We start from the raw sequence: 13,897 nt of genomic DNA on the forward strand, positions 1-13,897 counted from the left end.
GATGGTTTTATGCAAATTGGGTTTCAGTAACTCCTTCCGCATGGCTGAAGTGTGGGCGAGGAGGGGGCCAGGGAAAAGGGGAAAGAAAGAGAGGGAGAGGAAAAACCCAATCAAAATAGATGGTTCAAAGCATATTTTGCAGCCTTCTGTTTGGATTCTTCTGCAGAAAAGAAGGAACATAAGAGAAATGCCGCTGGCCACAGCCAGTTGAATTGCTCTTTCACCTCTGGTACTGCTGTTAGTAACTGCAAGTGGGTTATTCAGCTGACTTCTGCTGATATTGTTTTACTGCCTGATTTTAAAAGTTTTGCCCTACGCTGTCACTCAGTCACAACTTGACATAACCAGCGGCTCTTTGTGTGTTACTATCATTTTCATAGGGGAGCTCTCTTGTAAAAAAGAGAGAGAGGGAAAAAAGAAGCAAATTCAAATTCAGCTGGAAGGTTATAGGGAAGGGCGTAAGGGCTGTGTTTGCTTGAGGGGGAGCAGCAAGTTTAAGGAGAAGCGCTGTTTTTTGTTTTGTTTTATTTAGTACAAGGGTGGATGGAGCCAAGGTGAAGGATTTTGGTGCTTTTTTCCTAGAGATATCTGCCAACAGCTCAGTTCGTATGCCACTATCTGTGTATTTATTTAGCCTCCCAGAGTTTGAATATTTGGTTACACCAAGGTGTCAGTGGATTAGGCCTCAGCCTATAGAACATTGCATTGTAACTGATGTTTTTGGAGGCTAAAGTTCAACCTACTGTACTATCTAAAAACCCAAGAGGATAGCCCAGTAAGTGGATTACTTACCACCATAACACTTTTTACACTGCTGATTATTCTGAAAAGGCCAAAACTTGACCTCTTGATGTGTGTTAAATAAAGCACAATTCAATTCCTGATATGGAAAAAGTCCTTTATGGTATTAAATTTTGTATAAAATCAAAAAAATCCACCCAAAAAATCTCAAGAGAGCTACAAATAGGATAGTCTAGATTACAGCATATTCAGTTTCACTTGGTTTTGACCATGTGTTTATAACTTCACACCGGGCAGCAATGTCTTGCTCTAGCTGTGAAGAATGTATAACTTGAACCGAATCATTCTTTCTTCTAAGGTCTCTTGTTACTGGATCTGGCGTTCTCTTCATTGAGAGTACCGTAATCTCCTCTTCAGCCCCATACTGTGAGGACTGACGACAATTTCTAGAGCAAGGCAACAGGGAGCTCCCTATGAGAGAGAGAGAAGTGGGGGGTGCACAGTTTGCTGTTATTTCAAACCTCACTGTTCTCAGTCCATTTCCTGTGGTGATCTGGAGACTTCCAGGGAGTGTTAGGGGAAATGCGCACTAGGCTCAGTTCTCCTTAGACTCCTTAGACATCCCGTTCTCCTTAGACTTTTTTTTCAGTTAAACAGACACTGTGCAGGTTTCCCACCACTTGCCAATCAAAATGTATGCTGCTTTGTGCTGTGGTATTCCTTTCCCAGTCCGAATGGCAACTTCTACAGCACAGCATTCTTCTATACTGACTCTAGAGGAAAATGAATAGTGCCATTAACACTGAGGCTGGGGTGTGACTTGTGCTGGTCCCCCTCTGTCGTTCAGACATAAGCCCAGGAAATCCCCATGCCCATGTTGAAAATTCTGTAATCTGTGGCTGGCCAAACCTTGCTTAGGTAATGATGTATAGACCCATTCAGTGGATGTTACAGTGGCCAAATACCTCATAGTGCATGCACCTCTCCTGTGATAAAATAGATCCTAAATCCATTTAGGGACTATATCTGGTACTGTGGCCAGAAAAATGTACAGGTCCCTAAACATCTCATAATAATGTGCAATGGCTGATGGGGCCTTACTATAGCCAGTAATATTAGGGAAAGCTGAGGCTGGGTCTCCTAGAGCTTGAAGAGTCCTGTTACGTGGTCCCCTAAGCCTTGCTATTAGTCTGTTCTCATTCATTAATCGGTCATTGTGAGGACGGGAGAGGAGATCCCTTTCTGTGTATGTGTTTTTTAAATTGCATCTTCTCTAGTATTTTGAATGCCAGGTCATGTAATGCATGCAGCCACATGCTTTCATGGGCGTATCTAGCATGGCCTGTACCATTCCATTCACAGCAAGGAGATATGTGCCTTCTCTGCTCTATGCATCATTGAGCCCTGCTCTGTGTGGAAAACCCAAACAATGAGTTTGGCATGATATAACAGGAACCTTCAGGGTTTTCAAAATTCCATTCTTAAAATGTGCTTGTTCATTTCAGTGCCCAGACATGAATGCTTAAAATGAAAAATTTGCTATTGTGTTTATATATTTATTTCCATTCCCTTACTCTCCTACGTTCACTTTATTTCCTGCACTTTCTGGGAGCCAGCTTGTGGGCTACTAGTTAGAGGTAAAGGCTTGACTATCAGGACTTGGATTCTTTTTCTGGATTTCCCGGAGATTTGCTGTGTGGCCGGGTCACTTATTGTCTCCATGCTTCAGTTTACTCATCTGTGAAATGGGGGTGCTTGCACTGTGGCTTGTGAGGCTTGCTTTATGTTTGCAATGTGCTGTGAGATGATGAACTATACTGTAGAAATGCAAGGTACCTTGCAAATATACTGTGTTTCTCTATCATATGTTGATATTTGCTTCTTGAAGTGGGTAAATACATTCTGATGCACTCATCCCAACAGCAGCAGCTGCGAGCTAGGTCAAGTGGTGAGTCCCTTCTTTTTGAGATAGAATCCCATTGGTTCTTTCTTGATTGTGCAACAGATTCAGGTTCAGTGAATATAAATGTATGCTTGCCAGTCTGGGTACTGGCTCGAATGACAGTTCTTTTCTTATGGCTTTCACTAACTAATCTGTAACTAACTGTGATTGTTTGATTACAGAGGGAACATCCCCACGCTAAACAGGTATGGTACTCATCCTCTTTTAAGGTTTGAAAAGAAAGGTAGACTAGAAAAAAGTAGCCTAATATTTAACATTTTAGCATGTTTTATTTGGAATCCTTACCCTTTCTGGGGACACTCTAAACCATAACTGTATTCCCTATCCATACTCTCTCCTTTTTTTTGTTTGTTTTAAACATGTTTTCAGCTTTTTAAAACACTTTTTAAAGGCAGCCTTTGCATGTGGCCAGCTATAAAACTAAATGTGCCAGTGGGCTCAGCTTACCTGCTGCAACATATAAAATGAACATCCAGGTAGAAAACTTCCCCTACAGTCTCCTCCTCCTTGGAACATGGCCACCAGCTGCTGACTCTGATAGGGTATCACAGTGAAATAGACATCTAATTCTAGGAGAGCCAAGGCCTGATGTGTAAGTTGAAGAGTATTCAGTGCTGCTCCGTTCTCTAGCAAATGGCTTAGAATTCGCTGATGCGCTTTTGCACATCCATCCTCTCTCACTCAGTAGATGAACGTATACCTAAAACAGTTGACAGCATGTTTTTGTTTAATTTTGAATACTTCATTTCCCCCCCATTTCTCAATCCAAAAATGTTTGTGGATTTGAATTATATACAAAAATATTTAATGATTTTTAACATTCTCACATTAGTGGTAAGAAATGTACATGAAGACAGGTGTGCTGAAAAACTTTGCTATTTTAAAGTTCAAATGCCTACAATTTATTACGGCTTACGAACATGTCGAGGAGCAAATAGTATAAACAGTTTGAAAGCTTTCTGATTCCTGATCTGAGGTTAGCTGAAAATCATAAAGTTGTTTCAGAGGCAGAGCAAACTATTAAGATCTTTGGTACTTTAAACTTTTTGTCATTGCACTTAGAACATTTTCTGCCCGGATGTGTTTATTAGATTTTGTGCATTTTTGAAAAAGAAAAAATCCTAAAACTCAGTTTGAATTAAGCAGCAGTGGGAAACTATCATTTGGTATTTTGGTCCTGATCTTGTGTGGCCAACAGGAGTTCTGCACATTGCAATACTGAGCCCTTTATTTCTTCCTGCTGTTCGGTTGGGGCCTGATTCAGCAAAGCAATTAAGCATGCACTTGACTTCAGTGGGACTATTCACATGCTTAAAGTAAGCATGTGCTTAAGTGCTTTGCTGATTCAGGGCCCTGGTTCTGTCTATTGCTTTGTGCCCCCTGCTGTGGCACAAGTATAAAGGCAGGGACTTAATTAGCCAATCCTTCCCTGAACATTTGGGTGAATGAAAGAGGGTGATATTAAACACTTTCCTTGTCATGAATGTGACCAGTTGATATGCAGCAGCAGTGTCTCTCTTTAGAGCCAATGCACAATCCATACCATATAGTGTAGCGGGGCAGAAGACAAAGGCACTTTGGAAACTTGACCCCTCAGTGAATTCAGATTATTCTGCAGCTGGCCGTCCTGGATGAATGAATGGTTTGTATGAAAAGATTTACCAGGAGTTCATTACAGAAGAGGAAAAACAGATCCTAGTTGGTAGCGGGAGGATGTATAGTTAGTTTTCATAGGATCCACTTTATTCATAGCATGTGTGGCTTCTACCAACCCTTGCTTTGAAGTCACAAGTCCTGACAAATGATTAAATACCTTTTTGATAGCTGCATTTACTACCATGGGGATAGGAGTTTAGGGCCCAGTCTTGCTCCCATTGAATTCTATTGACACTGGCTCTTTGGGCTTGTCTACAAGTACTTTAGCCAGCATCAGTGGAGTGTAAATTCTCACATGCACTAGCATGTTGCATGCTAACTGGCCCATGTGGACCCTGCTGTTACGGAGTAAAAGTTCCCTAGGGCATGTTAACATAGTACTGTTTAAAACAGGGCTACATTAATACACACTAAGGAACTTCTTGTGCATGCCAGTAGGATCCACACAGGCCAGTTAGTGTGTGACATGCTAGGATGGGCTAAAATTTACACCTCCTCTAGTGCAGACTAATGCATCATGTAAACAAGCCCTTGTATGTGCAGGATCAGGCCAATGGCAGATGATAATGTTGATAGTTCAGTTAAGATTGACTGTGCTTTCGCCATATGGAAGTCAATTATGTAATGTCTTCCTCTTATCTCGTTCAAGTCTGTTCTTATCACCCTTATTCAAATAAGAGATTGGTCCTTCTTTAGGAGCAATATCACCACCAGGGTGCCTCTCATCACTTGTGTAGCACATAGTGATGCTTATTATATCAATCACAGTGACTGGCCAGGATAACTTTGGTTTAACTTGGCTCTTCTTCTGGGGCCTTTCTGCTATTTCATTGTTCCCTTTCCTTAAAATGGGTGCATTCCATAGCCAGCAATTTGAACTCTTCAGCAATTCCTGCTTTCAGGAAGTCAAAAATGATCAAAGGACAGGGCAGAAGTTGTGTTGAACTTAATGCAAAGAGTTTTTGTTCCTGAGGCATTGGTCAAATTAGAAAGAGGACCAAATTAATCATTGATTGAATTAAATGGAAGGCACTGTAATAAGCCTGGGTTTAGCATATGAATGAGCATATGAAAGCAAGTGTGAGACTCTGGGTCCCAATACTTCATTACAGAGATGTTACTATACCACCATAGCTTCTGAGTGAGCTTGAGATAGCATGAAATGCAAGGTGGAAGTGCTGGTAACCTTAATGAAAACATTTTGAAAAGGGGGTAGGGTTGGGAATCTGATTTACTGAAACCAAGAGAATAGCAAGTGTCTAATTTCAAGGGTTTTTTTTTAAAGATCGAATAAATATTTCAATACAGGTTTTTAACATTGTTTGTAAAGATTTACTAAACCTTCCAAATGCCGTAACCTAGAATTATTCTTATGTTTATCTGTGAATGCTTCATCTGTAACACATAGCATAGGTACAGGAGAAAAATGCCTTTGGCATAGCATAGTCATAATTCACGTGTAAGCTCAATTCTTTTTCTCCTAAGAAATATTTTTAAAGGGGAATAAAGGTATTTCTTAACTCTTGACTGCTGCTTTCTTCCAAATATGTCAAGGTAGAACACAATTGTGTTACTAAGGGTACCCGGAGTACATGGATGTTCCAGTGATTTTGGTAAATTTATGATGGGATAAAGGTAGCAGAACAAGTTTACCACACCAGTAGTGAAAGGGTTGATTAGACCCCAGTATAGTTATACTGTATAAACTGCAGCATTCAAACAGTTACAAAATAAATAAAAAACTCTTACCTTGTTCCCCCCTCATCCAGTCCTCTAATAATGCTCTGATTGAATTGTCATTTAGAATGTCCTTCTCCTCCAATCTCAATCATTATGGGATGGTCCATGTAGCAAGTGTGAGTGATGTGCTGCTGGACAACTCGTTCACCCCGCCATGCCAACGGATGGGTGGAATGGTCTCCTTCCGGACTTTTGACGACTTTGTCAGGTGAGGATATGAGTACTGGTTGGGGGTGTGTGTGTTGTGTGTTGTGTGTGTGTGTGTGTGTGTGTGTGTGTGTGTGAGTATAGTATTAGTGGTGATCAAATGAGATCAGTCATAGTCTTTGCTTGTTTTTAATACCAAACTTGAAGCTTTCAAAGAAGTTCTGAAATTGTTTGCTAAGTGTTTGGGGCCCACACCTCTAGTTGGCTGGCTGGAATAACTGGAAGTTCCAAAATACTACAAGAACCATTAGCATCCGACCAAAATCTTGCAGTTTTACAGAGTCAAGGTTCATATAAGCAACTAAACTTTTGAATGCTTATTGGAATTAAACCCTTCTTCCCAACATTGTATATATGTGTTTGCGCATGTGTATGGTCTTAAGCCTGCTAGACTTATGCAAAAGACTGCAAAGCTCCCATAAGCAGTCTCTGAATCTTCCCCAACACCCATCAGAAATCTTACATCTTCAGGCTCCCCATGACGGGTGCCGTGGACGATTCATAGTCTCTTCTTGTGGGGGTGTTGCACTACCATCATCTCTGTTTATTCAGGATGTTTTGGCCCCTGTGCATTATGAAATTTGTTGGAAGAGAGGAAACAAAGAAAAGCCCACGTTGCGAGCCAAGAACAGAAGAAGCCACCTGTGACGTGATGAGTGAAATGTCATGAGAAATGAAACGGAACACTAGAATAAACCGCACAAGAGACAATGTGTCTTTTGATTAAATGCATTCAGTATCTATCTCTTGGTGTATATTGATGCATTACCCCAGGGAGAGGGGCAATTTCACTGGGCTGTCAAGGCTCTCATCCCAGGCTTTCCTCTGTTACCTCAAGAATGATGATACGGACACTAATAGCTTATATATTAAAAAATATAGCTTGCTTGCTTGCTTTTTTAGACGTTTAAACAAAGTCCACCTCCTATTTTTAGCTATCGTACTGGTTACGATAACAGAACAGTGTTTCCATTTAGTCATCTCTGAAGTCTGCAGAGGGGAGGACTGATTTCCCCCACCCCAGTGAAGATGGTATTGGTGGAGGGACTGACTGTGCTCTGGGGCAGGTGGGTTGGGAGTAGTTAATTTACAGCTAGTGTTTCTTTGATGTGTTTCAGAATCTTTGATGAAGTGATGGGTTGCTTCTGTGATTCCCCTCCCCAAAGCCCAACCTTCCCTGAAGCTGGCCACACTTCTTTGTATGATGAAGATAAGGTACGGTGTTTCCTTCTCTCCAGGCTCCTGCCATGTCACAGGGATAGAAAGCATGCATTTTTCCACAGTGACCACACGCTCTGGACCTGTTTTTCTGGCTTCCGTGGAAGTTTTGTCATTTGCATTGGTGGGTACAGGAGTAGGCCCTTTCTGTATTTGTAATTTGTTTTTCTGCTGTAGTGGGTTTAAAGCAACTTTAATGGTTGGGCTTTTTCCTTACTCCATTCTAACCAGGGGCCAGATTATTTTCTTGGTTATATCAGAGTAAATCCAGAATTACTGGAATTACATTAAAGTCAGTGGAGTGATTCTGGATTTGCAGTGGTCTGACTGAAAATTTGGCCCCATAGCAGTGGAACCTGCCCTTCTAGAGGTATAAGAAGGTTGTCAGAATATTTAAACCCTTTCTTGTAGCCTGACCTTCATCAATATTCTGCTTCACCTCCATTCTGGACATCTCTGTGGCATTTAGTTCTTTATATCCTATTCTCTTCTCTCTGTTCTGCTTCCTGTGTGGACTCCATTTGGGGAGGAAAGGTGGGAGGCATCCTCTAGCTTTCAAACTGGCATAGATAGAGGGTCAGAGGAAGCAGATGGTTGATAATGCTTAAGGGGTTCAAGAGGCACTCTCCTTAGAGAGGCAGGCAGCTGCCCCACAACACTCCCCTACTTCTTAGCAGACTGGAAGGTCTGATATGGAGCACATCATTACAACAAAGCTTGATTTCAGACCAGTCCATTGGTACTGATGTCTATGTGTGTGTGGTAAGTCCTTGTCCCATATTATCTAGCTCCGCCTTAACTTCCTCCTTATATGCTATCTGCCTCCCCCTGGACCTAACCACGTATAGTTTTCTGTTGATCAGTACCCAGTTTGAGAGTTAAATGCAAGTACTTGAATATTAAGCATGTTATTTTTTATGGCTCTGTTCTAGCCAAGCTTCCATAATGCAAAAGAAAAGACATGTTGCTTAGTGTCTATGCAGTGAACTTAACTCCCTTTTTAGTTTTACTACCTTCCTTGGTGCTAAAATTTTCCCTGCGTCCTACAGACACCCTGCTGCATTCCTTGTGCACCCAAACTCCATTTGAAACCAATGTTATCTGCCAAACCAGTTTAGTGTGCGTGAGCCTTGACGAGAACTTCGAAATGAAGCTCCTGCCCACTGTGGGTGGACATTAAAGATCCCACAGTAGTGTTTGTAAGGGCAGGGGTTTCCCTAGTTTTCTAGGTCAAGAATTCCCCTTACTGTACTTCCATTCAGCATGCAGGTTGGATATCAACCTCTTCTCTACTGGTGATGTACCTGTACTTGGGGATCCCCTCAGATTAGAGAGGTTATATAATGTAGCATTCTTGTTGTTGTTCGTTGTTGTTTTATTTATTAGGCTTGCTTTCTTTAAATTACAGAGTGCCAGAGAGGAGCCCATTCACATCCTGAACATTGCCATTAAGACGGACTGTGACATTGATGATGATGGGCTGGCGGCCATGTTCAGGGAGTTCACACAAAGCAAGGTGAATAGCTGTTTAGAGTGACCTACTTGCCAGTATTATAAGCACCCTCTAGGGCAGCGGTTCTCAACTTAGTTACTATTGTGGGCTGCATATGCAGCTCTCTGTGTGTTATTTGGGCCACAGCCACACAATTATATATGTTACCTGTATAGCCCTGAGGATGTCACATGAACCACAGATGTGCGCTGATTGGTCCACGAGCGGCCCGTGGGCTATGGGTTCAGAACCACTGCTCTAGGGAGGCATTTGCCCTTGGGAAGAAGTCTTTGCATTTCCCAGGTATCTTGTCAAATAAATATATAAATGGAACAGTTAAATCCTTAAATTTATCTAATCTAAAACTCTAATTTCTCTAATTGGATGTGGCTGCGGTTTCCTGAAGCTTCTGGGGAAGGAACTGAATAACTGAGGGCTCTGTGCATTGCCTAATGGTGCATCCTAATCCATCAGCTAAAGAGTCTTTCTCTTTAATTTTTGTTGGGTAAATTCAATTTATGAAGCTTTGATATTTATCTGGGCCTGAAAGAGCAAGATACACTGTCGTGTCGGGTCCCCCCTCTCCCACCCCCAGTGTCAACCTGAACTGCATCAAATAACTCGCCTTGTTCTAGTCATTGTTAGTGTAACACAAATGTCTGAGATGACATCAAAATAACTTGTGCATGTGTCATGACATTCTTCATCTAATGGAAATCTGAAGCTCTTGTTGGCATAATATCTACGTCTTCATTGGCTTTGTTTCTTTGATCCTATGCAGACCTGATCAGTAAATTTGGCTTCTCCGTCCTCAGAGCAGGGGTTTCCCATTAATTTTTAGACAAGAACCAGAGTCTACACTAGTGGTCGCTCCTGAGGAAAACATTAATTAGCAACTGCATCTCTGTGTTCTGCCCTTGCTCTCCAGAGTTGGCTTCAGCTTCCCCTTTGCCTGACCTGGAAAACCCCTCTACTCTCTTCCCATGTGAATATCCCATCATGCGTGGAGACCCTGCTAAATCCACGATGCCTCTGAAATTACCCTAAGAGGAAGAGTGAGGAGTGCAATCTTTGACCCCCTCCTCCCTACTGGGAGATGGCAAAGGGGTTGCAAAAATAAGTCCGGTGTTTCTTGTGGGCCATATAATGTGTGGTGATTTTTGAGGTGATAGCAGTGTTAGAGCCATTAGATATGATCAAACACTCTTTTAATATGCACAGTACAACTATCCTATCCATACAGAGACACCAATGAACTGGAAGCTTATAAGAAACCCCGTGCTTGTCCAGTCCAATTCAGAATTTAACTGTCTCTTTAAGAAGTAAAACAAAACTAGTTTTTTTTTTCATTTGCATGATTGTGCTCCAGGCGTTTTATGGAAGGTAAAAAGAAAAGAAATTAAAAAAAAAAACACATTAAACTATCATATAGGTTGATCCAAATTGTCCAAATAATCTTCTAGTCCCAGCATGTTGTGTGTGGCTTTTTTTAATAGAAATTAGGATCATATACTTGTAAATGACTTGTGGAGGAGATTGAGGCAGTCAGTGTAAATGGAGTTTCTCCAGGTGCTGATGCCTAATCGCTTGGTAATAGCTGTGGACTTGCTGTGAGATCTACATTATTACAATGTAATCAGAATCCTGTTGCTATGCTGTTATTGTCTGCCACTTGTGGAATTTTAAAAGCAATAACAATTTTTGCTTTGTAAATCATGGCATTATTAAAGTTATTTTCTTCCTTTGCCGTGAATATAGTCCCTGATGCTCATTTTCGAAGGGCTTAACCTTAGTAAAACATTTCAGTCCATGCCAGAAGAGATGGTTTTGTTCTTAGCCATGCTGAGGCTTTTTTCCTTTTCACTCTCCTTTTTTGTTTTTAAATTAGAAATGGGGGCAAAATGACAATGAGATCTAAACTTGTTTCAAAGGGACAATGGGCACAATAAACATCATGGGCAGCATTCATCCGTGATGTGGCTTCATTAAGCGCAGTAAAGTTACACCGAGAGTAGATTTGGTCCCATCTATTTAAAAAAAAGCCCTTATTTACTACTCCTGCAATACTGAATTCTTTGCCTTCTGTTTTCTGTCACATTGTCTTGTCTTTTTCCATGTAAACCCATGTGACCCCAATTTAGGAAACCATCGCTTTTCAGGAGAGCACTTAAGCACCTGCTTTAAAGCCCCATTGAAGCATGGGACTTTAAGTACGTGCTTAAGTGATTTCCTGAATCAGGGGCTGATACAAGGAGTGGCTTCCCATGCACCATGCTTCCTCATTCTTGTTTTTTCCTAAAACCGACGTCTCTGGGGCTGCTTTCCTCTGCTGTTTATCGATCGCCTAGCACAATGGGGCCCGGGCCTCTAGACACAATTAATAATGTGTGTCCCCACCAGTTCCTATGCCAACATTATCAAATATGAACATTTTAGAACATGTTAAATATTCCCAAATCCTGGAGCCTAAACAATCCAAACAGGAAGATTTTGTGTCTCACCCTCTTCTTCCCACTCTTCATTTTTATATTTTATATTATACAGTCTAAATTAAAGCTCCATCCTTTAAACTTGAGTAATCCTTACTGATGTGAAGAGCTCCACGGACTATTTGCATGTGTAAGGGCTACTCTTCAGAGCAGGGGTTTGTAGGACTGGGCCTATCGATGCTGAAGTCTTTTGTGCACGGCACTGTTGTTGTTTGTTGTTTATCATAGCACCTAGGAGCCCCAGTCATGGACCAGGACCCTGTAATGCTAGGTACAGTATCAACACAGAACAAAAACAGTCCCTGCCCCAAAGAGCTTCCTGTGTCTTTTTACGCCAGCAGCACTGTATTTAATAATGAATACTCATGCCACTTTAGACTGTTGAAACATTGCTCATACAGGTTCTAATGTGGTTTCCCTGACCAAAGCAGAAAGGAGTCTCCCCTGCCTCCTGAGACCTGTATTGTAGATCAATTCCTCTGGATTTTGTCGCTCAGTTTTAACATCGGCCAAGAAAACTGCTGGAACCCCATGTTATGATTTATTGTTTATTATTATTTCTATTGCCATAATGTGTAGGAGCCCGAGTTATGGACCACAACTCCATTGTGCTAGGCGCTGTACAAACACAGAACAAAAAATTGGTCCCTACCCCCCGAAGGGTTTACAATCGAAGTAACCCCACTGCTGGTAACAGTGTTTCCTGGTCAATTAATTCCCTGCTGAGATAGACAAGAAGTTTCCCAGCTTGTGCCAAATGTGGTGGGTGTCCTTGTTGTTATATGGATTCTTCTCTGCTCAGAACAGGAATGAGACTCATTGAATTTGCTCACACGCGCTGCTAAGCAACCACCTGATAAGAACTTCCAGTCACCCCCAAGGTGGGCTGGATTGTGAGCCTGCAGTCTAGAGGCAGGAAGCTCTATAACCTATTACTGGTCCTTAGAAGATGTCAGCCAGATTTGATTCTTATGTTTCTTTTCTTTAAACCAGTTCTCCTGTTTGTTATCCTTTCCTTTTACAGAAATCAGTCCTGATTGATCATGGGATCCGAAGGCTGACATTCCTTGTAGCACAAAAGGTATTTTGACACTTCTCCTGATGCTTGGAAGCCTTTAATTTGTAGCTCAGAATGACATTATAGTCTTAAATTTTTTTTCAGATTAAAAATTACATTTACTATAGTTTTAGTTCTGCTTTTGTTGCCTTCATTCTCTAAAATTGAGATTGTTTCAGTGAATTCGCTTAAGAAAATTAATTGACAATTAGAAGAAAAATCTTTTGAGTCACTTGTAATCTTGTCTTAATTTGTTTTTGATTTTAGTACTAATTGCTAGCTTTCTTCTGCTCCCCTTCCTGTCTTTCTGTGTTTCATTTGTAAGGATTTCAGGAAACAGGTCAACTATGAGGTGGATCAAAGATTTCATGTAAGTAAAAGGAAAAAAATCAAGATAATTTTGCCTTAAACTCTTGTTTGCAGTTCATGGAAATAAAGTGATTCTAGTCATTACCTATGAGGAAGGAGAAAAAGAGTTGGCTCTTTAGTGAGCTATTTAAATCCAACACCAGTGCCTTGATTGAGCAAGGTACTTAAGCATGTGACTAGCTTTAAGCATGTGAGTAGTTCTATTGACTTCAAGGGGGCACTTACATGCTTAATACATTTAGTAATTTAAGTACCTGGCTGAATTTGCACCCATGTAATCTAGGTTGGCCTTGGTTGTTCTAATGTTTTCTTTTATAAAATATAAAAAAAATTGTATATATTGTTGAAGAGTCTCCAGTCCCCGTACCATTTTTATAGATAAACTCAGAAACAGACCAGTGAAATGACTTGCCAAAGTTCACCCAATGACAGAGTCATTGATAGAACTCAGGATTGCCAGCTCCCAGTCCACTGCTGAAACCCCTAGACAGCACTCCCTTCCCCGGTGCTTCGACTTTAATGAGGGCCAGTTTGATTCCTAAGAAGGACACAGTTCATCTTTTCTGTCCTCCTTGTGTTATCTGTTCAACCCCTCCTGAAGTTGATGGGAATAGTGAGTGTGCAAGGAATGCAGCCAGATGCATAGAGTCCAAGGTGGAAAATACATTCCAACATCAGCAATAATAATAATAATCGAGTAACAAGCATCCTATTATTTTCATGATAAGCTTGGTCTGCTCCATTTGGGAATTACAACTGTGCATTGAGAATAGAATGTACACCGTAAATATGATGGAGCCTGAATTATAATCCGGACCTAGTATGTTGTCAGACACAAAACTGAAGGCCAGGTCCGATCAATATTGTATGGTGTTAGGACACCATGAATCACACACTAAAGTGTCTCATTTCAGCTATTTTAAAAAATATATTTATATATGCTAATTTTATAACATTGGCTAATA

At 41.0% G+C, this 13,897-nt stretch overlaps 1 protein-coding gene across 2 annotated transcripts in view; it reads left to right on the forward strand.

Moving 5' to 3' along the window:
• Window positions 1–13,897, forward strand: part of ACACA (acetyl-CoA carboxylase alpha) — a 178,058-nt gene that overhangs the window by 64,713 nt on the left and 99,448 nt on the right. For both annotated transcript variants that reach the window (XM_067538102.1, XM_067538101.1), the window contains 6 exons: window positions 2,866–2,889; window positions 6,165–6,308; window positions 7,426–7,522; window positions 8,934–9,041; window positions 12,531–12,587; window positions 12,889–12,933. In XM_067538102.1, the coding sequence (XP_067394203.1) occupies window positions 2,866–2,889; window positions 6,165–6,308; window positions 7,426–7,522; window positions 8,934–9,041; window positions 12,531–12,587; window positions 12,889–12,933 (475 nt within the window). The remainder of the gene's footprint in view (window positions 1–2,865; window positions 2,890–6,164; window positions 6,309–7,425; window positions 7,523–8,933; window positions 9,042–12,530; window positions 12,588–12,888; window positions 12,934–13,897) is intronic.

This window comes from Emydura macquarii, unplaced genomic scaffold (assembly GCF_026122565.2).
Source record: "Emydura macquarii macquarii isolate MOO-44397 ecotype Brisbane River unplaced genomic scaffold, CSIRO-AGI_Emac_v2 contig_450, whole genome shotgun sequence".
NCBI classification, from domain to species: Eukaryota; Metazoa; Chordata; order Testudines; family Chelidae; genus Emydura; species Emydura macquarii.